The sequence below is a fragment of the Plecotus auritus genome (genome assembly GCF_963455305.1).
Source record: "Plecotus auritus genome assembly, chromosome: 10".
NCBI classification, from domain to species: domain Eukaryota; kingdom Metazoa; phylum Chordata; class Mammalia; order Chiroptera; family Vespertilionidae; genus Plecotus; species Plecotus auritus.
In genome coordinates this window covers 3,446,708-3,471,886 of record NC_137785.1, presented here as the reverse complement: position 1 = coordinate 3,471,886, position 25,179 = coordinate 3,446,708, and the positions used below count along the sequence as shown (strand labels likewise).

General features: G+C 49.3%; 1 protein-coding gene across 1 annotated transcript; it reads right to left on the bottom strand.

The window, feature by feature from the left end:
• Positions 1–642: 642 nt before the first annotated feature.
• On the bottom strand, positions 643–13,007 carry NLRP11 (NLR family pyrin domain containing 11; the record flags this gene model as incomplete). The annotated part of the gene is made up of 4 exons (XM_080644049.1): positions 643–817; positions 1,422–1,589; positions 9,488–11,036; positions 12,731–13,007. 4 exons carry the CDS (start codon positions 13,005–13,007, stop codon positions 643–645), a joined length of 2,169 nt encoding a protein of 722 aa, XP_080500175.1.
• Between the last annotated feature and the right edge of the window lie 12,172 nt (positions 13,008–25,179).

Below are 25,179 nucleotides of genomic sequence, written 5' to 3'. Positions count from 1 at the left end.
GAGAGAAGGGGGAGAGAGAGAGAGGAAGAGAGAGAGAAACATCAATTTGTTTCACTTATACTTTCACTAATAGCCCTGTGCACGAATCCATGCACCAATAGCTCACCAGTAGCTCTCCACCTCTCATAGCTTGCTGCCCTGCCTCCTCCTGTAGCTCTCCACCGCCCGCTTGTAGCTCACTGCCCCATCCTCCTGCTGATCTGTGATCTGGTCGTTACGCGCTCGGTCGTTACGCTTCACGGCCTAACAACCATTTGCATATTACATCTTTATTATATAGGATTGGCTGTCTTTTTAAAACTGGAACTCGGCCTCAGATTTCCTTTTTTTTTTTTTCCTGTTTAAAAAATTGATTTTTTTAGAGAGAAAGGAGACGAAGGTAGAGGGGGAGAGAAACATCAATGTGAGAGTGCAACATGGATCAATTGCCTCCTGCACGCCCCCTGCTGGGAATCAAGCCCACTACTTGGGCATGTGCCCTAACTTGGAACCTAAACAGCAACCTTGACCTGTGAGGACGATGCTCTATCCAACGGAGCTATGGGGCCAGCCTCTGCCACACCCACAATGGCGTTTTGACCACACGCTCAGACATTCATGCTCCCGTCCAAATGCGTACGTGGTGGGATTAAATAAGCCGACTTACACCAGCGACTCCAGAACACAGTTTGGATGGAACAGAGCATCGCAGAAAATTTTCATCCCGTCCCTACTCAGCGCATTTTTGGACAAGGTCAGTTTCTTCAGTTTCTTGCTGCTGATGAGGAGAGAGGCGAGTTCTTTGTAGGCACTGGCTTCCAAATCACACTTCGTTAAGCTGTAGGAGGAAATACACACAGACGGGGTGAGGCTTTCCAGGTTTCCAAGCCATCTCTCTTTCAAGAGAAACCAGCTCCAATCAAGGGAGAGGACACCTACTAAACATGAGCAACAAACATCCTTCTTCCGCTTCTCGTTCTTGCCCCACAGCCGTTCTCCAAGTTCAAATTCGGGCAAGTTTGGAGATGGAGTAGGCAGTTCTTCCCCCCGACTCCCACCCCCACCCATATGCATCTTCCCTGTGATTCAGAACTCTAACTCGGGTATCAAGACACTCAGCGTACCATCCCATTTACGGTGACCTCTGATTCCCCGCCCCCTCCCCCCCACATAACCTATGTTGTGTTGCATAATTGGCTCTTGACGAACTTTCTGACTTTGTCTAACGTTCTACTCATTGCCCACACGGTGCCATCTTCCCTGTCTGCACTCTTGACGTTGGTGGGAGAGAAATAAACCATGAGCCAAAAATCTTCCAGGAACGTGGGCCTCAAGGAGAAGTAGCAGGAGGTGTAATCCAAAGAGCCCCCCAGAACACCCAGCTCTTCCTCCCCGCCTCCCCCATACACACACAATGTACATTCAGTTGGGTGGCAACCCACCTCAGATGCTGGATGCTGCTCATCGGATTGGTTAAGACCTCATGCAGAAGTGAGAACACCTTCTGAGAGATGGGCATGCAACTCAGGCAGAGGCACGTGAGGTTCCGGTTGTGAACTATAGCCTTGAACATGTCTTCAAACCTGGTGTCGGCCAAGAAATACGTCAACCTACCCAAGAGGAAGCGGCAGGAGAGTTCCAGTCAAGGTCCTCGATCGACGTGCACCTCGTCTCTGCGGGTTTCCCTGCCCGCCCTACTTCATTCTAGAACATTTCTGAGTGTGGACCATTTCTCCACAGACCTTGCAGCATCTTGGATTCCCTGGCAAGTCCAAGGACCTCTGCTAATCCCCCCAATCAGACTGTTGACTTGGAAATAATCCTCTGGGTCTTTTACCGGGTGAGCTTCCTCTGAATGGGACCCATAAGTGACACCCAGAAACCACACACACCCGTCTGCAGGTGAAATGAAACCGTGCGTCTGTACCATGAGAGTAAAGGCCATACATGCTCATGGCTAATGCACCCGCAAGATGATGTACACGTTAATTGTTTACAATTTTTTAAAAAATATTTTTATTGATTTTTTTACAGAGAGGAAGGGAGAGGGATAGATAGTTAGAAACATCCATCATGCCGAAACCGGTTTGGCTCAGTGGATAGAGCGTCAGCCTGCAGACTGGAAGGTCCCAGGTTTGATTCTGGTCAAGGGCATGTACCTTGGTTGCGGGCACATCCCCAGTGGGAGGTGTGCAGGAGGCAGCTGATCGATGTTTCTAACTCTCTATCTCTCTCCCTTCCTCTCTGTAAAAAATTAAAATACATTTAAAAAAAAAAAAAAGAAAGAAACATCCATCAGCTGCCTCCTGCACACCTCCTACTGGGGATGTGCCTGCAACCAAGGTACATGCTCTTGACCGGAATCAAACCGGCAACCCAGGTAGGTGCCCTTGACAGGGAATAGAGCTACCATCCTCTCTCACTCTCCCTCACTCTCTCTCTCTCTAAAAACCAATTAAGCCCAGGATGGCGTGCCTCAGTGGTTGGAGTGTTGGCCCCGACACTGAAGGGTCTCAGGTTCTATTCCCTGTCAAGGGCACCTACCTGGGTTGCAGGTGGGAGAGGCAATTGTTCACAATTTTACTGAAGAAAACACAAGTGTCCCAGAATCCCTGAGCAGCTACTCCAAAGAGGAGAACACCCTCCCCTAAGAACAGAACACCCCAAAGAAGGCCCATGCTGTCAGCACTCCCTCCAGAATAAAGGCAGCAGCTGATCGTTTCTCACCATCTCCACCTCTACCGCCCACACGGGCCACCATCTTCTCTCTCCCAGATCCCTGCAGGAGTCTTTCACTTGGTGTCCCCCCTTCCACCTTCCCTCCCATGACCTTCAATCTACCCAAAGCCACAGGGGTACTGCGAAGTACAAGATCTTGTTCATCTGCTCAAAGCTTTGAAGTGGTATTTTAAAAAATTGAATGTATTGGGGTGACGCTGGTTCACAAAACCAAACAGGTTTCAAGTGTACAACTCAACAAAACGTCATCTGCACACTGCATGATGCACCCATTACCCAAGCAAAGTCTCTTTCTGTTCCCCCACCCTTTACCTTATTCCACCTACCCTACCTCCCTTACCCTCTAACACAGCCTTGGGCAAACTATGGCCCGCGGTCCGGATCCGGCTGTTCTATCCGGTTCTCTTGCTCTCCCCTCCGCTCCTTTACTTTGAATTTATAGTAGTTCACACAAACACTCCATCCATGCTTTTGTTCCGGCCCTCCGGTCCAGTTTAAGAACCCATTGTGGCCCTCGAGTCAAAAAGTTTGCCCACCCCTGCTAACACCACATTGTTGTCCGTGTCCATGGGCTATGTATATATGTCTTTTGGGTAATCCCTTCACCTTTCATCCAGTCCCCCGCCCCCCTCCTCTTTCACAGCTGTCAGTCTGTTCCATGTATCCATGCCTCTCTATTTTGTTTGTCAGTTTATTTTGTCCCTTAAATTCTGGTCTTTCTCTGACTGGTTTATTTCCCTTTGGTTAATTTCCAAAAATACACCGAGTGGCCAGATGATGATGATCTCTGAAGGCATAATAATCTGGCCACTCGGTGTCTACTCTATAGAATAAAAGGCTAATATGCAAATTGTCCCCTCAACCAGGAGTTTGACCAGCGGGCAGGCAGGCCGGCCAACCGCCCATGTCCCCTCCCCCTGGCCAGGCTGGCCGGACCCCCACCCATGCACAAATTCATGCACCGGGCCTCTAATATACACTGAGTGGCCAGATTATGATGACCTCTGAATGCATAATAATCTGGCCACTCAGTATGTATATGTGTGTATATATATATATATATATATATATATATATATATACACACACACACATACACACACATACACACACATACACATATACATATACACATATACATATACACATATACATATACACATATACATATACACATATACATATACACATATACATATATATACATATATATACATATATATACACATATATATATATATATATATAATTAGAGGCCCGGTGCATGAATTTGTGCATGGGTGGGGTCCAGGGGAGGGGACATGGGCGGTTGGCCAGCCTGCCTGCTGGTCAAACTCCTGGTCGAGGGGACAATTAGCCTATTAGCCTTTTATTCTATAGGATAGACACTGAGTGGCCAGATTATTAAGCGTTCAGAGATCATCATCATCTGGCCACTCAGTGTATATATATTAGAGGCCCAGTGCATGAATTTGTGCATGAGTGGGGTCCGGGGGAGGGGATATGGGCGGTTGGCCAGCCTGCCTGCTGGTCAAACTCCTGGTCGAGGGGACAATTTGCCTATTAGCTGTTTATTCTATAGGATAGACACGGAGTGGCCAGATTATTAAGCGTTCAGAGAGCATCATCATCTGGCCACTCAATGTATATATCTATAGAAACAACTTATTCAACTCAACACCAGGAAGATAAACAATCCCATGAAAAATCCCATGAATAGACACTTCTCCAAAGAGGACATACTGATGGCCAATAGACGTATGAAAAGATGCTAAAGGCCATTAATTATCAGAGACATGCACATTAACACCACAAGGAGATATCACCAGAATGGCTATCATCAATAAGTTAACAAATTGTGCCGAAACCGGTTTGGCTCAGTGGATAGAGCGTCGGCCTGCGGACTGGAAGGTCCCGGGTTCGATTCCGGTCAAGGGCATGTACCTTGGTTGCGGGCACATCCCCAGTGGTAGGTGTGCAGGAGGCAGCTGATCGATGTTTCTCTGTCATCGATGTTTCTAACTCTCTATCCCTCTCCCTTCCTCTCTGTAAAATATCAATAAAATATATTTAAAAAAATAAGTTAACAAATTGTTTTTCACTTAAAAAACATCCAGCACCTTCAGTGGACAACCCAGCCCTATGGGGGCCCAATAGGGCTCTGACCTCACTTTCTTCTACTCTCCTGGCATATCACAGTGCATCGGCCGGTCCATCTTCTCCACCAGGAATGCTTTCCTACCACACACGTAGCCAATTCTTCTACTTCTTTCTGGTCCCTAATCAAGCCTCAACTCAGTTTCCCCCCCAGATCACCCCAAGATTGCATCTATACTCTTGTACTATGTTTTCATAGTGTTGTACACTACCTAGCACGTTGCATTTTTTAAAATATATTTTTATTGATTTCAGAGAGGAAAGGAGAGGGAGAGAGAGAGGTAGAAACATCCATGATGAGAGAGAATTATGGATCGGCTGTCTCCTGCACGCCCCCTACTGGGGACTAAGCCCACAACCCAGGTATGTGCCCTTTACCGGAATCAAACCTGGGACCTTTCAGTCCACAGGCTGACACTCTATCCACTGAGCTAAACCACCTAGAGCCTAAACAGGGGTCCTCAAACTACGGCTCGCAGGCCACATGCGGCCCCACCGAGGACATTGATCCAGCCCGCCGGGTGCCGCTGCCTGTCCTGCTTAGCAGCTGACTCGTCCCGGGCCCACAGTGCGCATAGGAATTTGTTCATAGTTTTTTTTTTAAACTATAGTCTGGCCCTCCAACGGTCTGAGGGACAGTTAACTGGCCCCCTGTTTAAAAAGTTTGAGGACCCCTGGCCTAACACATTGCATTTTTATTGTACAATTAGAATGCAACTTGTGAGAGCAAGAATTTTTGTGGGGGAGGGTGGGTGGGTGGGAAGTGATCAACCAAAGAATATATATTAGAGGCCTGGTGCACGAATTCATGCAGCAGGGGGGTTCCTCGGCCTGGCCTGCGAGATCAGGCTGAAATCGGCTCTCCGACATCCCTCAAGGGGTCCCAGATTGTGAGAGGGTGCAGGCCAGGCTGAGAGACTCCACTAGTGCACGATCGAGGCCTGGGAGGGATGCAGGGGGTTGGCCAGATGGAGAGGGACCACGGGAGGGCTCCAGAGCGTGTTGGTCCGTCTCCCTCAGTCCTGATTGGCCGGACCCCAGTTCAAAGCTCATTTACCGGTCGGAGCATCTACCCCCTGGTGGTCAGTGCACGTCATAGCAACTTGTCGACTGATCAACTGTCTACCCCAGCCTTGGGCAAACTACGGCCTGCGGGCCGGATCCAGCTGTTCTATCCAGTTCTCTTGCTCTCCCCTCCGCTCCTTTACTTTGAATTTATATTAGTTCACACAAACACTCCATCCATGCTTTTGTTCCAGCCCTCCGGTCCAGTTTAAGAACCCATTGTGGCCCTCGAGTCAAAAAGTTTGCCCACCCCTGGTACCCCCTGGTTGTCAGTGCACATCATAGCGAGCAGTTGAGTGGCCTTAGCATACCATTAGCATATTACACTTTGATTGGTTGAACAGACAACTGGACAACCGGACACTTAGCATATTAGGCTTTTATTATATAGGGTACTAGAGGCCTGATGCACGAAATTCGTGCAAGGGGCTCAGCCCTCGCAGCCACAGCAGCTGCCTCAGCCCTCACAGCCCTGGCTTTGTCCGGAAGGTCATCCAGAAGGTTGTCCAGCTATCTGGTCTAATTAGCATATTACACTTTCATATTATAGATATTCCGTGGACACAGATAATAGGGTGGTGAAGGCCTGGAGCAGGGGGTGGGGGCAGGCTAGAAAGGGTCAGTGGAGGGGAAAAGGGACATATACAATACTTTCAACAATGAAGTTTTTTGTTTTTTTAAAAATCCACACCAGTTATTCCTGTTCCCCAAAGGATTGAGATAACACCTACTTGAGTGTCCGAAGTTGACAGTCGGGATGGCTGAGGGCTTTACACAGAACCCTGTCTGAGGTATCGTCAAGGTCAGTGTTACAGAGTTCCAGTTCCCGGAGGGTCTCCCTGGTGTGGAGTAAAGTGCAGACATCTCTCCAGTGGACCAGGCTCCTTATTGTTCTACGTGGAGGAAGAACGCAATTCTCCAGAAATTTAGAAGACGAGGCATTCACTAAAATATCTGTTAACCAGCCCAGACTTAAGAGCCAGGCAGGAGGAAATAAAGGATGGCCACATGTAAAACAACATCATCCATGTGGCGAGCCGGCACAGCCATGGCATACTCAGCCCCATGTTGGGCGCCTTATGTACCGAGCCAGCTCAGCCAGGTTCAGTGACCCTGAGAGGGGGCGGTGAAGGATGGAGAAAAGACAGACAAGAGAGGAAAAGCTGGGTCTGGGTGGGACGCTGTCCTCTCTGATGGAGAGCTAGCGACAGCACCGCGATTACAAGCCGTGTCTTTATTTTACAGGCAGATGCCACGAGGCAAAGTAAAGGCGTGGTCAAGATGTTTACAGCATTCTCGTGGGTTTCGATCCTACTCAGTTACATGCACCTGAACTCTATCAAGCCCACATCACTTAGGCACGTGGGGCCACGTGTTCAGACCATAGGTTCAAGCTTACAACTACAGCTGTTGGCTATGATTGTGCCGGGAGGGCCCCGCCCTCCACGCTGGGACTTGCCCGTGGCCATGAGAGGACTGAGCCCTCTCATTAGTCTAAGGCTTGAACCTGTCCAGACACTGTGGCCGCTCTCCACACATCCAGACCCACAAAAGGAATGGATGAGTCTGTAGACAGGCAAGGGACAATGTCCTGAGTGCGGTGCTCTTGAGTGTGATGATGTCCACTATTAAGAAACACCAGTGATGGTTTAATGTGATTTTATCGTTTTGAGAGAGAGAGAGAGAGAGAGAGAGAGAGAGAGAGAGAGAGAGAGAGAAGAGAAGAGAAAAACATAAATTGGCTGCCACCTGCACACCTCCTACTGGAGATCAAGGCCACATCCCAGGCATGTGCCCTGACCAGGAATCAAATGGCCACCTCTCCATGCATGGGGCCATACTCCAACCAACTGAGCCACACTGGCCAGGGCCCACCCTCTATCTTTTTGAAACATATTTTTATTGATTTCAGAGAGGAAGGGAGAAGGGGAGAGAGAAAGGAAATATCAAGGATGAGAGAGAATCACTGATCAGCTGCCTCCTGCATGCCCCGCATTGAGGATCAAGCCTGCAACCCAGGCATGTGCCCTGACCAGGAATCAAACCGTCCCCTCCTGGTTCATAGATCAATGCTCAACCCTGGCTGGGCACCCACCCTCCTTTATATCTAAGCCACCACCAACCCTCACCTCAATTAATGCGTTAGCCTTCTACCTGGCCTCCTGGCTCCCACCCTTGCCCTTACCCCTAATTCTGTTCTCACCACAGCAACAGTCTCATTCTATTTGTTTTCCACCTTTTCTGGCTAAAACCAGTTATTACAGTGACCTACAAGGCCCTGTAATATCAGCCCCCATTATCTCTCTAACCTCATTTCTTACTATTCTCCCCCCCTCACCACTACCACACACACACACACACACACACACACACACACACTCACTTCATTTCACACCAGCCTCCTTACTCTTTTTTGAACACCCTAGGCACACTCCCACCATCAGGGCCTTTGTACTTCTATTTCCTCTGTCTACAACGCTTTTCCCCACCTCCCTGACTTAGTTCCGGTTTTTAGCCAAGTGTTACTTTCCCCCTAACTATCTGTAGTAATCAGAGTAATGCCCCACCCCAAAGGTCCACGTCCTTATCCCTGGAACCTACACCGATGATAACACCAGTATTGATGGTACATGTTGCACAGTCTATGCTATTAGGAACATCCCGAAGCAATTTATAAGGATTATTTCAGTTAATCTACACAGTAGGTCTGAAGAACTGAGGTTAAGCCAGTGGTTATCAACAAAGGGTGATTTGGGATATCTGGTAATGTCTGAAGCCTTTTTTTTTTTTTTTTTAAATGGTCACAACTAGCGAAGCCAGTTCTACTGGTGTCTCGTGGCTAGAGGTCAGAGCTACTATGAAACTGCTTACAAGGCACAGGACAGCGAAGACTTGTCTGGCCCCAGATGTCAAGGAGGCTGATGTTCAACCCAGAAACCCTCACTTAAACTGCAGCCGAGAGACTGAACAATCACCAGTCACTAGAGATGACTGTATCACCTTTAGTTTCGGCCTCCGGATGGTCAACAGGCACTGGAATTATGGGCAGGTCTTAGAAATACAGGAAAGAACAAAACGAAAGAAGGTGAAGGGCTTAGCCAAAGACCCTATAGCAGCCGTGGGCAAACTACGGCCCGCGGGCCAGATCCAGCTGTTCTATCCGGTTCTCTTGCTCTCTCCCCTCCGCTCCTTTACTTTGAATTTATATTAGTTCACACAAACACTCCATCCATGCTTTTGTTCCGGCCCTCCGGTCCAGTTTAAGAACCCATTGTGACCCTCGAGTCAAAAAGTTTGCCCACCCTGCCCTATAGGCATCACCCATAGACATAGGCAACAGTGTGGTGATGGCCAGAGGGAAGAGGTGGGGGGTGTCCAAAGTTGGGTAGGGGGCCCACAGGGAGGAAATGGGGCCATACTCCAACCAACTGAGTATCAACAATAACAATAAAAGGAACAAATTTTCGTATCAACAATAACAATAAAAGGAACAAATTTTGTAATCGTATCAACAATAACAATAAAAGGAACAAATTTTAAGACTCACCTAGGAGTTGGTTGCTCATTAGACTTGTTTTCAAAGATGTTTTGAATCGTCAGCTTAAGTTTCTGTAGACGAGGGCAGTACCCCAGGCAGTAGGACGAAACCATCAGATCTCGGTGGTCTCTCACATAAATAGTCGCTTCTAGAAAGGACTCCATGATCCGTTTCACGTATTCTTCCTCCTGGTTCTCAAAGAGACCATGAAACAAAGGTGTGTGGTGCCCAATGGCTTTCGGGTTGTCACCGAAACACCGCATCTCCGTGAGCAGGTACTGGCTGATGGAGTCTGTCAGGAGGCGGCAGCCCAGGGCCGTCTCGAACGTCTGCCTCCTCTTCTTGTTCAGAAGACCAAACATGGAAGCAATGACCGCGCTGAAATCATCGTACAGCTCCCGTTTGCCTTTACACCTTCCCCCGGCCGAGGGGATCCCGCGCTCGGCCAGCGGCAGCATGAACGCTACGGCCGCACAGAACTCCTGGATTTTCAAGTGTATGAACCGGTAATGGGCTTTCAGGTGGCTGCTGGGCCAAAGAATCTCCAGGGTCTGCAACGTGGAGACGTCCGCCGGGCTGAACCCCATGCTCCTGAGGTCCTCCTCGGTGAAATGCAACGTGTTATGGAGCAATCCTTCCAGAGCCAAGGAGCAGAGACTTTGCAGGGGGACCCGGGGGCGCTGGTCAGCAGCCTGGGAGGTCAGCGTGTCCGCCAGGAAATGAGTGTAGATGTCGGTGAGCGTTTGGCACGAGCGTTTCAAATCCTCCCCCTGGTCCATTTGCCGCCTAAGGGCGACGCAAGTGACCCAGCAGAGGATGGGGACTTGGCACAGGTGCAAGAAGAGCTCATTCTTTTGTACGAGCTGGAAGGCCGCCTCGGCCCTCTGGCCGTCCCTGAAGAACAAGGTGAAATACCTGTGCCTCTTTTCACGGGAGAACGACAGGGTCATGAGCGTGTCCGTCTTCTTCATGAGCGTCCAGGTGACAGCCTCGCCTTGGGGCCTTGACGTGATGAGGAAGCGGCAGCCTGGGGCCAGCTTCCTCGTCAGCACACTGGCCACCAGGACGGGCGTGGACAACTGCTGCCTGCTGTCGGTGCACAGGGCCTGCGGGCTTATGCGGAACGTCAGTTCCACGTCGTCCAGGTCCTCGAGGACAAACAGGATCTTCTGGGGCTCGGAGAGGATGTCGGCGACGGGAGCCTGGCCGTCGGGCCAGTCCTTGGAGATCAGCTCCACCAAGCTGCCGGAGGTCATCTGATTGATGTCGTGAGAAGGGAGGTGAATCACGTAAGAGAACACGTCCTCCCAGATGTTGCCATGGGTCCACTCGTACAGTGCCCCTCTGAGAACCATCGTTTTCCCAGACGCTTGCTGTCCTATCAGGAACACGTTCAGGGCCTTGGAGGCCTCCAGGCTCACGTGACGAAAGACAAAATCCAATTTGCCGACGAGTTCTAGGATCATGTCTTGACAGAATATGTCATGAATACGGTTACGAAGGCATCTTTCCCCCTGGAGCTTTTTCTTTATGAGGATCTTGTGTGCTTCTTTGTTCCCTAAGTCAGTGAGTACCGGGCAGAGAAATGCAGAACAGAGATGAAAGTTCAAGATACGCACACACACACACACACACACACACACACACACACACACACAACACCAATTTCACCCAGTATCTCTACTTCCTAGCATCCATCACAAAGACGCCATTACAAGATATTCATGATCAGGGACAAATAAAGAAAAAGTGGGACAGCCCTAGCCAGTTTAGGGCTCGGCCGGTAGAGCATCGGCCGGCAGACGGAAGGGTCCCAGGTTCAATTCTGGTCAAGGGCACGTGCCTCAGTTGCAGGCTCAATCCCTGGCCCCCAACCAATCGATGTGTCTCTCTCACATCGATGTTTCTCTCTCCCTGTCTCTCCTCCTCCCTTCCAATTTAGTAGTGGATGCCCAATAACTTATTTGGGGCCAAGACCAGAGAGGATCTGAACTATTTCTTCCATAAGATGAGTTGTAACTATCTGGAGGGGTTCAAGGGATGGCAGTCAACCCGAAGACGTTTGGTCTAGGCCTGGTGACTCCTTTGCAGCTATGAATTCACCCAATGGTCCCTGTAAATATTTGAGTCTTTCCAGATGGATGGAGAACATATAAGGGATGGAAAAAGATATGAGAAAAGACCCTGGCATTTAGAGTCAGCTATGTTTGGCTTAGAGTTCTCGGCTCTGGGGCACGTAGATCCATGATCTTGGTAATTTCTCTTAGCCTCTCATATACTCATTTCTTCCCACTGGGATAAACAATTACATCCGCGTAAGAGATGTTTGGTGCCCTAGCTGGTTTTGCTCAGTGGATAGAGCGTTGGCCTGCGGACTGAAGGGTCCCGGGTTCGATTCCGGTCAAGGGCATGTACCTTGGTTGCAGGCACATCCCCAGTAGAAGGTGTGCAGGAGGCAGCTGATGGATGTTTCTCTCTCATCGATGTTTCCAACTCTCTATCCTTCTCCCTTCCTCTCTGTAAAAAATCAATAAAATATATTTTTTAAAAAAAATTTTTTTAAAAAGAGATGTTTGGTAATGACTGAGGCAGCCCATGAACATGATATGCTTAGCAGAGTACCTAGTATGTTAATTCTCCATAATCTTTGCACACATCCCCACTGATTTCTTTGGCCAGATCTTACAGTTCTATCCCAAAGCATCATGCTTGCCATCTCCTCTAAGTACAGACAGCACTCTAAATGGGGGGAAAATGTTGTATGTTGGTTTTGTTTTGTTTGTTAATTTGAGAGAGAGAGAGAGAGAGGAAAGGAGAGGGAGAGAGAGAGAGAAACATCGATGAGAGAGAAGCATCAACATCAATCGGCTGCTTCCTCTATGCCCCCTGCTGGGGATCAAGCCCACAACCCGGGCACGTGCCATGACCAGGAATTGAACCATCAACCTCTTGGTGCACGGGTTGACGCTCAATCACGGAGCCACACCAGCCGGGCTGCAGACAGCACTTTCTTTGGGTAGGTCTAACCCTTCAGCCAGCTCCTTTTATTAAGCCAGTCCAGCATGAGGGAAGAAAACATGGGTAGAATCAGAAAGTCACGAGACGGGACAAGACCCACACCCAAGCCACCACGGGTCCTCTAATGGCATCCAGGTCTGAAGACAGGCCCTTTGCGGGGGATGGAGACGTCACTTGATCAAAACGACCAGTCTTCCTAAACACTGCCCCATCCTTCCCCAACCCACTACTCACGGTTCCGCCTAGCGGTGATGGTCTCGCAGAGGTCTTTCCGCGGGATCTTGTGGAAGACGTTGTACATCAAATTCCAGAGGTGCTGGGCCTCGTAAGACACCGTCAGCTGGTTGGCCAGGTCCGGCTTCTCTTCGCTTAGCTCGAGCCTGGGGATGGGCGGGAGGCCAATCTCCATGCATTCTTGTCCCAGGAGGTTCCTCAGACTGTGGCACTCCTTTCTGCTCAGCTTCTCCAAATACCACAGCAGGTCAAAGTCAGAAGAATCGGATTCTGCCATCTTGTGTCTCTAGCAAGAATCTCGAGGACCAAAGAGTATGGGGTCTAGAAAACCAAGAGGGAACCAGAGAATCATTCCACGGGGGCACCCGCTCTTTCGAAGTGGACACGGTAAAAAACACACACACACACACAAAAAAAAAAAAAAAAAAACACCCAAGACAAAACAAAAAGCACTTGTAGCCTAATAGGAGGTGCTTTTTGATAAGTCTGTTAACAAAGAGATCTCGCCCTGGCCGGTGTTGCTCAGTGGATAGAGCGTCGGCCTATGAACTGAAGGGTTCCCGGTTTGATTCCGGTCAAGGGCACATGCCCGGGTTGTGGGCTTGATCTCTAGTAAGGGATTTGCGGGAGGCAGCCGATCCATGATTCTCTCTCATCATGGATGTTTCTATCTCTCTCTCTCTCCCTTCCTCTCTGAAATCAATAAAAATACATTTAAAAAAAAAAGAGAGAGATCTCAAGGCTTTCTTTCTAGGGCAACGACCTTGGCAATTGACCTTGGTACACGTCTGAGTTAAGATAAAAGTGGGCCCTGGCTGGTTTGGCTCAGTGGATAGAGCGTCAGTCTGCGGACTGAAGGGTCCCGGGTTCGTTTCCGGTCAAGGGCACATGCCCGAGTTGCGGGCTTGATCCCCAGTGAGGGACGTGCGGGAGGCAGCCGATTCATGATTCCCTCTCATCATTGATGTTTCTTTATTATTATTATTATTATTATTATTATTTATTTTATTTATTTTTTACAGAGAGGGAGAGGGTAGAGAGCTAGAAACATCCATCAGCTGCCTCCTGCACACGCCCCATCGGGGATGTGCCCGCAACCAAGGAACATGCCCTTGACCGGAATCAAACCTGGGACCCCTCAGTCCGCAGTCCGACACTCTATCCACTGAGCCAAATCGGTCAGGGCTCATCGTTGATTTTTCTGTCTCTTTCTCCCTCTCCCTTCCTCTCTGACATCAATAAAATATATTAAAAAGATAAAAGTGGTCTATCAGGTTAAAAGGCAACATTCTTACAGCCTCGGCCGGGCGGCTCAGTTGGCTGGAGCATCGTCCTGTACACCAAAAGGTGGCGGGCTTGATTCCTGGTCAAGGGCACCCACCTGCGTTGCAGGTTTGATCCCCAGGCCCCAGTCAGGGTACATATGGGAGGCAATGAGTCAATGTCTCTCTTTTTCACTCTTTCCCCCCATCCCTACCTCCCTTCCACTCTTTCTAAAACTCAATGGAATAATTCTCAGGGGGAAAGGTGTATGGGGGGTTCAGGAAGAGACTGGACAAAAATCGTACACCTATGGATGAGGACAGTGTGGGGGAGGTAAGGGCAGAAGGTGGGGTGGGAACCGGGTGGAGGGGAGCTATGGGGGGGAAAAGGAGAAACAATTGTAATAATCTGAGTAAAGATTTATTAAAAAATAAAAAATAATAATAAATTAAAAAAAAACAACACTCAATGGAAAAAATATCCTCAGGTGAGAATCAACAATAACAACAAGAAGCATTGACGTGTGGCCAGATGGGTCAAGAATGGTGACATAGGTGGCTGGGGGCGGATTCCAGTCGGTGCACATGCTCCGTGTTTCAGGCTCAATTCCCGGTAGGGGCTGTGCAGGAGGCAGCCAATCAATGTTGCCCTCTCACATTGATATTTCTCTCTCTCCCCCCTCCCCCTCCCCCTCCCCACCCCCTCCCTCCCTCTCCCTTTCTCTCTCTCTCTCCCTCCCTCCCTTTCTCTCTCCCTCCCTCTCTCTTGCTCGCTTGCTCTCCAAAATAAAAAAAGAACGGTGGTGTAGAACAGTGACCTCCCTCTCTCTCCCTCCCTCCCTTCCTCTCTCCCTCCCTCCCTCCCTCCCTCCCTCCCTCTCTCTCTCCCTCCCTCTCTCTCTTGCTGCTCGCTCTCCAAAATAAAAAAAGAACAGTGGTGTAGAACACTGACCTCCCTTTGGGACAGTAAATAGTGTTAAAACGTCTAATAAGTGGCCCTAGCTGGTTTGGCTCAGTGCATAGAGTGTCAGCCTGCAGACTGAAGGGTCCCAGGTTCGATTCCAGTCAAGGGCATGTACCTTGTTATGGTCACATCCCCAGTAGGAGGTGTGCAGGAGGCAGCTGATTGATGTCTCTCTCTCATCGATGTTTCTAACTCTCTCTCTCCCTCTCCCTTCCTCTCTGTAAAAAAATCAATAAAATATATTTTAAAAAAACCTCTAATAAATGTAAAACACGTTGACTCAGTGCTTCCCCTTTAAGAACCCATAAAGCGTGCACATTACAGGGTTCTGTAAATTGTCCGATGTATAACAGTAAAAAGTCAGACCCTGGAGCCTGACCACAGTGACTCATATTTCCAGTGCATCCACATTGTGTGCGATAAAGCACGGTGAGTCACGCCTTCTTTCTTTCTAAGATTATTTTAAAATGGGTTTTTAGAGAGAGAGGGACGAGGGGGCGGGAGAGGAAGGGAGAAGGAGAACATGGCTTGGCTGCCTCCTGCACACCCCCTACTGGGAGTCGAATCCACAACCTGGGCCTGTGCCCTCACCGGGAATGGAACCGGTGACCTTTCTGGGTGCATGGGACAATGCTCGAACCCCGTGGTCGGCAAACCGCGGCTCGCGAGCCACATGCGGCTCTTTGGCCCCTTGAGTGTGGCTCTTCCATGGCCTGGGCGAGTCTATGTTGAAGAAGTGGCGTTAGAAGAAGTTTAAGTTTAAAAATTTGGCTCTCGCCAAAACCAGTTTGGCTCAGTGGATAGAGCGTCAGCCTGCGGACTAAAGGGTCCCAGGTTCGATTCTGGTCAAGGGCATGTAACTTGGTTGCGGGCACATCCCCAGTAGGAGGTGTGCAGGAGGCAGCTGATCGATGTTTCTAACTCTCTATCCCTCTTCCTTTCTCTCTGTAAAAAAAAAATCAATAAAATATATTAAAAAAAAAATTTGGCTCTCCAAAGAAATTTCAATCGTTGTCCTGTTGATATTTGGCTCTGTGGACGAATGAGTTTGCCGACCACTGGTCTAACCCAGTGGTCGGCACACCGCGGCTCCGTTGACTAAATGAGTTTGCCGACCACTGACCTAGACTCTTCATTCCAATAATTACAGGCTGTGATTGTGATTAAGCCCCTATCCCAGTGGTCGGCAAACTCATTAGTCAACAGAGTGGCAAATTAAAGCTTTTTCTCCTTCTAAACCTTGGTTTCTGGGTGACTTATCTTACGAGTTGATAACAGTTAAGCCTCACAAGCCCCATCCTTCCCCCTGAGTCTCAAGCGAGTTCTCTCCTTTTGACGGGTCCCTCACGCCACCGTCTTTGTCTGGACTCTCTTCTTGAGGTTCAGACTCATGTCACGAGCAGAGATGAGGACCAGCGCCCACCCACCGTTTCCCACGGAGAAGCTGACCTTGAAGCTTGGCAGGGTCCTGACTTAAGGAGGGATGTGGCTGACGACCCCCCAGCTGACCCTCCCAGCACCTGGGACCTGACCTTCTTGCTCCAGCACCTGAGGAGTTCTGATAATCCCAGTTAAACCCTGTCCAGCACCTGAGGAGTTCTGATAATCCCAGTTAAGCCCTGTCCGGCACCTGAGGAGTTCTGATAATCCCGGTTAAGCCCTGGCCGGCGTGGCTAAGGGATTGACGCATCAGCCCACGCTCCGAGGGGGGGTCTCCGGTTCAATTCCCAAGTCGAGGGCACATACCTGGGTGACAGGTTCTATCCCAGGCCCACAGTTTGGGTGGGTGCAGGAGGCAACCAATCGATGTGTCTCTTACATTGATGAGTCTGTCTCTTCTCTCCCCCGCCCTCCCTTCCACTCTCTCTAGATATCATTGGGGAAAAATATCCTCAGGTGAGGACTAAAAAAAACACCTGTTAAAACTAACAACGTGGAGACGGACTCAGGGATACACAGAGCTGTCAGAGGTGAGGCGGAGTGGGAAGGGTGAAGGCATTTAACAAAGAACAAAAAAAAAGAGACTCATGACCGTAGCTGGTTTGTCTCAGTGGATAGAGCCGTGGTCGGCCAACTGCGGCTCGCGAGCCACATGCGGCTCTTTGGCCCCTTGAGTGTGGCTCTTCCACAAAATACCACGGCCTGGGCGAAAAAGAAGTGGCGTTAGAAGAAGTTTAAGTTTAAAAAATGTGGCTCTCCAAAGAGATTTCAATTGTTGTCCTGTTGATAATTGGCTCGGTGGACGAATAAGTTTGAGCGTCGGCCTGTGGACTGGAGGGTCCCAGGTTTGACACTGATGTTTCTCTCTCTCTCCCTCCCTCCCTCTCTGAAATCAATAAAAATATATATATATTTGGAAAACGATTACTATTAACCCATGGGGCGTGCAGGAGGCAGCCAATCGATGATTCTCTCTCATCATTGATATTTCTGTCTCTCTCTCTCTCCTTTCCTCTCTCAAATCAATGAAAAAAAAACACACATATTATTTTAAATGCTGAAAGAATACCCTTTAAGATAAGATACAAGACAGTCATGCCCTCTGTCACCAGTCCGACTTCAAAGTAATTCTCAAAGTATAGCCAGTTCAGGGGACGAGACGATGGATCCGAAAGAAAGAAGCAGGATGGAGAAACTGAGATATATTCATACATTCATATCCTGTAAGGCAGGGAAAATAGTAAACCCGAACGATTTTATTAACCCATGTCACCCCGTAAACTCAATAAAAAAAAAAAAGAATGCAACGTGGGGACCAGACTGGAGAATTCTGAGCAGATGCCGGCATTGAAGCCACGTCGGCAAAAGCAAATCTGGCTCGTTCCACCCACATGAGCAGGAGCTGTTTCTCCTAAAGGAGCCTCCGGCCGTCTTCCCGAGGATGGCAGGGGGTCATCGGCTTCCGCCAAAGCCCCTGCTCCCTGGAAACCCCGCTGTAAAAGGCAGGGGTTGTGAAGAGTGAACAGGGTCCTCGTTCTCACTCCGTGAGCCCTCAGAACGTCTTTGCCTCCAGGCCTCGCTCGGGGGTTGGATCTGAAAGGTCCATTTGTGACAGGTTCCGTGGGCCCCATAAACACGGACTGAATGCTCTTACTAACCTGGTGGTTGAAATTGGGCTGTTTGGGAATGATTATTATTATTATTATTATTTTTTGAGAGGCCCAGTGGCCAAAAATACCAGGCCTGTTAAGCTAGAAACGTGAGAAGTTGGACTCAGACAGCACTGTGGTTCTTGTGTGTGTGTGTGTGTGTGTGTGTGTGTGTGTGTGTGTTTATTACAGTTGACATCCAATATCACATTAGTTTCAGGTGTGACCCATGGTGAGTGGACATTTATATAACTTACGCAGGGGTCCTCAAACTTTTTAAACAGGGGGCCAGTTCCCTGTCCCTCAGACCGTTGGAGGGCCGGACTATAGTTTTAAAAAAAAACTATGAACAAATTCCTATGCGCCCTGCGGGCCCGGGACGCGTCGACTGCTAAGCAGGACAGGCAGCGGCACCCGGCGGGCCAGATCCATGTCCTCGGCGGGCCGCCTGTGGCCCGCGGGCCGTCGTTTGAGGACCCCTGACAGAGTCATCCCTAAGTAGGCCTACTACCCGCCATCCCCAGCCGTTGCAATATCATTGACTGAGTTCCCTGAGCTGCACTTCACATCCCGTGACTATTTTTGTAACCACCCATTTGTGCTTCTTAATCCCTTTACCTTTTGGCCCAGCTCCCCGAACCCCTCCCCTCTGGCGACCGCCAGTCTGTCCTCTGTGTCTCTGAGTCTGTTTCTGTTGTGTCAGAATATTCCCCCCAGAAAACTTCAAGGAGCAGCCAAGCCAACCTCAAGAGCCAGTGCCTCTGGGCCCGGGGTGAGCATGCCCGGAGATGGAGATAGGGGACGCCGAACCTGACCGCGGAGAACTTCCCATCCCTCTGGAACTGTTCCCACACCCAAGAGGAGGGTGGTGGCCAGCTAAGGCCACAGAGATGAGTTTCTGGTTAAGAGAAACAGTACACACACACCCCCCCCCCAAAAAAAAAAAAAAGAAAGGAAGGAAGGAAGGAAGTAAAGAAGAAAGAGAAGAGGAAGGGAGAGGGAGGGGGAGAGAGGGAGGGAGAGAGAGAGAGAAAGAGAGAGAGAAAGAAAGAAAGAGGAAGGAAGAAAACTGGAGAACTTCAACAATATTAAGGAAAGGGCTTGTAAAATCCAAAGAAGCCAGTTGGCAAGGAAGGGAACTCACCAGCCCTGACACCACGTCTCGTCTCAGGGGCCAGTTCCTCAGCCACGCAGGCCAGGAGGGAGAAGCGAAAAGCTGCGCACACTCAACGCTTCCCTTTCCTTTTTTATTGGCTGAGGGGGGTTCTCGATGACCCGGTTCACGGGGAAGGGAAGCATTGCTTCACCTGGGCTGAGGGCTCACCTGTCTTTCTCCAGCTTCTTCCTTCTCCTTCCTCCCCTTCCTCTCCTTCCTTCCCCTTCCTCTCCTTCCCTTCCTTCCCCTTCCTCTCCTCCTTCCCCTTCCTTCCCCTTCCTCTCCTTCCTTCCCCTTCCTCTCCTTTCTTCCCCTTCCTCTCCTTCCTCTCCTTCCTTCCCCTTCCTCTCCTTCCCTTCCTTCCCCTTCCTCTCCTCCTTCCCCTTCCCCTCCTTCCTTCTCCTTCCTCTCCTTCCTCTCCTTCCTTCTCCTTCCTCTCCTTCCTCTCCTTCCTCTCTTTCCTCTCCTTCCTCTCCTTCCTCTCCTTCCTCCCCTTCCTCTCCTTCCTCTCCTTCCTCTCCTTCCTCTCCTTCCTTCCCCTTCCTCTCCTTCCCTTCCTTCCCCTTCCTCTCCTCCTTCCCCTTCCCCTCCTTCCTTCTCCTTCCTCTCTTCCCTCTCCTTCCTCTCCTTCCTCTCCTTCCTCTCCTTCCTCTCCTTCCTCTCCTTCCTCTCCTTCCTTCCCCTTCCTCTCCTTCCCTTCCTTCCCCTTCCTCTTCTTCCTCTCCTCCTTCCTTCTCCTTCCTTCTCCTTCCTCTCTTCCCTCTCCTTCCTCTCCTTCCTTCTCCTTCCTCTCCTTCCTTTTCCTTCCTTTTCCTTCCTCTCCTTCCTTCCCCTTCCTCTCCTTCCCTTCCTTCCCCTTCCTCTCCTCCTTCCCCTTCCTCTCCTTCCTCTCCTTCTCCTTCCTCCCCTTCCCCTCCTTCCTTCTCCTTCCTCTCTTCCTTCTCCTTCCTCTCTTCCTTCTCCTTCCTCTCCTTCCTCTCCTTCCTCTCCTTCCTTTTCCTTCCTTTTCCTTCCTCTCCTTCCTTCCCCTTCCTCTCCTTCCCTTCCTTCCCCTTCCTCTCCTCCTTCCCCTTCCTCTCCTTCCTCTCCTTCTCCTTCCTCCCCTTCCTCTCCTTCCTTCTCCTTCCTCTCTTCCTTCTCCTTCCTCTCTTCCTTCTCCTTCCTCTCCTTCCTCTCCTTCCTCTCCTTCCTCTCCTTCCTCCCCTTCCTCCCCCTTCCTTCTCCTTCCCTCTCCTTCCTCTCCTTCCTTTTCCTTCCTTTTCCTTCCTTTCCTTCCTTCCCCTTCCTCTCCTTCCCTTCCTTCCCCTTCCTCTCCTCCTTCCCCTTCCTCTCCTTCCTCTCCTTCTCCTTCCTCCCCTTCCCCTCCTTCCTTCTCCTTCCTCTCTTCCTTCTCCTTCCTCTCTTCCTTCTCCTTCCTCTCCTTCCTCTCCTTCCTCTCCTTCCTCTCCTTCCTCCCCTTCCTCCCCCTTCCTTCTCCTTCCCTCTCCTTCCTCTCCTTCCTCTCCTTCCTCTCCTTCCTTCTCCTTCCTTCTCCTTCCTCTCCTTCCTCTCCTTCCTCCCCTTCCTTCTCCTTCCCTCTCCTTCCTCTCCTTCCTCCCCTTCCTCCCCTTCCTTCTCCTTCCCTCTCCTTCCTCTCCTTCCTCTCCTTCCTCTCCTTCCTTCTCCTTCCTTCTCCTTCCTCTCCTTCCTCCCCTTCCTCTCCTTCCTCTCCTTCCTTCCCCTTCCTCTCCTCCCTTTCCTCCCTCTCTTTCCTCTCCTTCCTCTCCTTCCTTCCCCTTCCTCTCCTTCCTCTCCTTCCTCTCCTTCCTCTCCTTCCTCTCCTTCCTTCCCCTTCCTCTCCTTCCCCTTCCTCTCCTTCCTCTCCTTCCTCCCCTTCCTCCCCTTCCTTCTCCTTCCTTCTCCTTCCTCTCCTTCCTTCCCCTTCCTCTCCTCCCTTTCCTCCCTCTCTTTCCTCTCCTTCCTCTCCTTCCTCTCCTTCCCCTTCCTCTCCTTCCTTCCCCTTCCTCTCCTTCCTCTTCTTCCTCTCCTTCCCCTTCCTCTCCTTCCTTCCCCTTCCTTCCCCTTCCTCTCCTTCCTCTCCTTCCTTCCCCTTCCTCTCCTTCCTTCCCCTTCCTCTCCTTCCCCTTCCTCTCCTTCCTCTCCTCCTCTTTCTCTCCTTCCTCTCCTTCCTATTCCTCTCCTTCCTCTCCTTCCTTCCCCTTCCTCTCCTTCCTTCTCAGGCTCCGCTGACTCCATGGTGGTCCACACCCAAGTGGAGATGTTGGAGCTTTGGGGGCATCTGGCTGAGAACCCTCCAACCATTGATTTGGGCTGTGCCAGAGGGAAAGAACTTCAGGTAACCATCCATACCATCAACCACGTAAGAGGAAAACTCTGGTCAGGCCACATGGGGATCTGACGAAGAGCCTGTCAATGGGGGGGCTGAGGTAAGGATAGGAATGAGTGTGATCAGAAGGTACAGGCCTCACACAGGTGATAGGTATCATGGAGGCACTCCTCAGCCCCAAACCCACTCACCTGGGACCTTTAAAGATGGCTGGCCTGCCCGGCTGGGTAGCTCAGTTGGTTGGAGCATCATCCCCATACGCCAAGGTTGCAGGTCCCATCGCTGGTCAGGGCACATACAAGAATCAACCAATGGATGCATCGAGTGGAGTAGCAAATCGATGTTTCTGTCTCTCTTCTGCTCTCTCTCCCTCAAAAAAAAAAAAAAAATCAATAAAAATCAATAAAACATCCTTGGGTGAGCATTTAAAAAAATAGAAAAAAAACACCCATAAAGCCTCATAACTAATGAAAAATTAGGAAAAGCCCATCTGGTGTGGCTCAGTGGTTGAGCATTAATCCATGAACCAGGAGGTCATGGTTTGATTCCTGGTTAGGGCACATGCCTAGGTTGTGGGCTCGATCCCCAACATGGGGCGTGCAGGAGGCAGCCAATCGATGATTCTCTCTCATCATTGATATTTCTGTCTCTCTCCCTCTCCTTTCTTCTCTCAAATCAATAAAAACACATATTATTTTAAATGCTGAAAGAATACCCTTTAAGATAAGATACAAGACAGTCATACCCTCTGTCACCAGTCCGACTTCAAAGTAATTCTCAAAGTATAGCCAGTTCAGGGGACGAGACGATGGATCCGAAAGAAAGAAGCAGAATGGAGAAACTGAGATATATTCATACATTCATATCCTGTAAGGCAGGGAAAATGGTAAGTGGTTGCACACACAAATTTAACTCTAGTACATCTCAAGAACATAACAGTAAGCAAAAAAAAAACAAAACACACACACAAAAAAAAAAGGTCTTAGAAGCATCTTTTCATTATAAGATTTGAACCAGGGAAAACTAAATACATCTCTTAGGGCAGTGGTCGGCAAACTGCGGCTCGCGAGTCACATGCGGCTGTTTGGCCTCTTGAGTTTTTAGCAAAGGCCAGCTTAGGAGTACCCAAATCAAGTTAATAACAATGTACCTACCTCTATAGTTTAAGTTTAAAAAATTTGGCTCTCCAAAGAAATTTCAATCGTTGTACTATTGATATTTGGCTCTGTGGACGAATGAGTTTCCCGACCACTGTGACTTAGGGGAACATTTATCAGTGGGGAAAATATAAAGTCGAAGCGGGGGGCGGAGGGGATAATTAACATAAGATTCACTTCATTTGGCAAATATGGAGTGTGGAGAGGGCATGCAGCTGGGGCCGGTAGACAGAGCCCGCCAAGGACCCAATAATGTCTATTTCTTCTTAAAACTAAACGTTTTGGCCCTGACCGGTGTGGCTCAGTGGATAGAGCGTCGGCCTGCGGACTCAAAGGTCCCAGGTTCGATTCCGGTCAAGGGCATGTACCTTGGTTGCGGGCACATCCCCAGTAGGAGGTGTGCAGGAGGCAGCTGATCGATGTTTCTCTCTCATCGATGTCTCTAACTCTCTATCCCTCTCCCTTCCTTTCTGTAAAAAAATCAATAAAATATATTTAAGAAGCATCTCCTCTTTAAAAATAATAAAAATAAAATTAAATGTTTTGGTTAATACGACTACATAGTTTTCAGGTGTACGGTCTATAACACATTGCCTGCATTTTGCATTGTGCGCTCACCATCCCAAGTCTAGTCTCCTTCCATCACCACCCGTTTGACATGCGCCCTGCAATGCCTATTTCTTCACCTAGGTTCTGGACCAGAGATCTGGCTGTTCTGACTGTGGCCATTCCCGAAGTTTTCCACTACGTTGTCGGCATTTCGGTATATGAACTATTTCACAGCCTCACCCCACCCCCTTACAACAGTCCTTAGTTCACAGGATTCTTGTAAAGAAGGAGCAGAACGATAATGAGACGAGGCTGGTTCATAGCACATTGTTCTCAGAGGTGACTGCGGTGAGGACAGGGAAGGCCAGGGCAGAGTGAAAAACCACACCTGAAGGCCCTGGCTGGGTCGCTCAGTTGGTTAGAGAGCCATCCAGATACACCAAGGTTGTGGGTTCGATCCCCGGTCAGGACAGATACAAGAATCAACTAATGAATGCATCAATAAGTGGAACAACCATTCATGTTTCTCTCTCTCTCTCTCTCCCTCTCTCTCTCTCTCAAACAAACAATAAATGAAAAAATTTTAAAAGCCTGAAGTGTGTGAAACATGAGGTGAGTCCTGCTGTACAAACTCAGAGCTACATCAGGCAAGAATCACTGGGTACCTCTCCTGTGTGACGGAAGAATGGTCCTGACACAATGACATTCCTCATGGAGCTTCAGAGGTGGGAGGAGCTGATAAGTTAGACCAGTGGTCGGCAAACTCATTAGTCAACAGAGCCAAATATCAACAGTACAATGATTGAAATTTCTTTGGAGAGCCAAATTTTTTATTTTTATTTTTTTAATATATTTTATTGATTTTTTTACAGAGAGAAAGGGAGAAGGATAGAGAGTTAGAAACATCGATGAGAGAGAAACATCGATCAGCTGCCTCCTGCACACTCCCTACTGGGGATGTGCCTGCAACCAAGGTACATGCCCTTGATCAGAATCGAACCTGGGACCCTTGAGTCCGCAGGCTGACGCTCTATCCACTGAGCCAAACCGGTTAGGGCGAGAGCCAAATTTTTTAAACTTAAACTATATAGGTAGGTACGTTGTTATTAACTTAATTAGGGTACTCCTAAGCTGTCATTTGCTAAAAACTCAAGGGGCCAAAGAGCCGCATGTGGCTCGCGAGCCGCAGTTTGCCGACCACTGATAGACGAACTGCATAATCATTTAGATTAAGAGGAGAGTCGCCCCTGTTGCCTAAATTAGCCAGTTTGGAGAGACCGGAAGGAACTTTCTCACAACCGGAAGCTCTGGGAATCCGCAATCGGAATCTTGGTCTGAAATATCTACCCTGGTAGGAAACCAGGAACAAAGAGCTAGACCACACCCAAGGTGGGGACATGAAAACAAACAAACAAAAAAGAGGAATTTGTTTCAACTACTCTTAGGCCTGGTCATTACAAGCCCCCTTGAGCCAATGGCAGGAGAGCAATTCATGGGCCAATCATATGGCTACGTAGCCTATTTCTTCCCAGTCCCAGCCGCCACTCATTAAGGACCCGCCAGGAAGACCTGGAGAGGTGAGTCAGCAGATCTTGCCCTGAAGTCTCTCTTTTATCCTTTTATCGGCCTTGTCACTTTAAGTCTTTGCCTTCTCCTCCTTGGTCCTTCCTCCTTTCTTGACCACCCAGACAGCAGTCCTGGTGACCTTAATCATGGATTTTGACTCTTTAACACGTGAAAAATTTCAGTTGAATGACTCCTGCCATGATGGTGTTCATGCTCTCTTGAGATGCTCTACTTAAGTACCATAGCTCGGCCCTGGCCTAGTAGCTCAGTTGGTTAGAGCAGTGGTCGGCAAACTCATTAGTCAACAGAGCCAAATATCAACAGGACAACGATTGAAATTTCTTTGGAGAGCCAAATTTTTTAAACTTAAACTTCTTCTA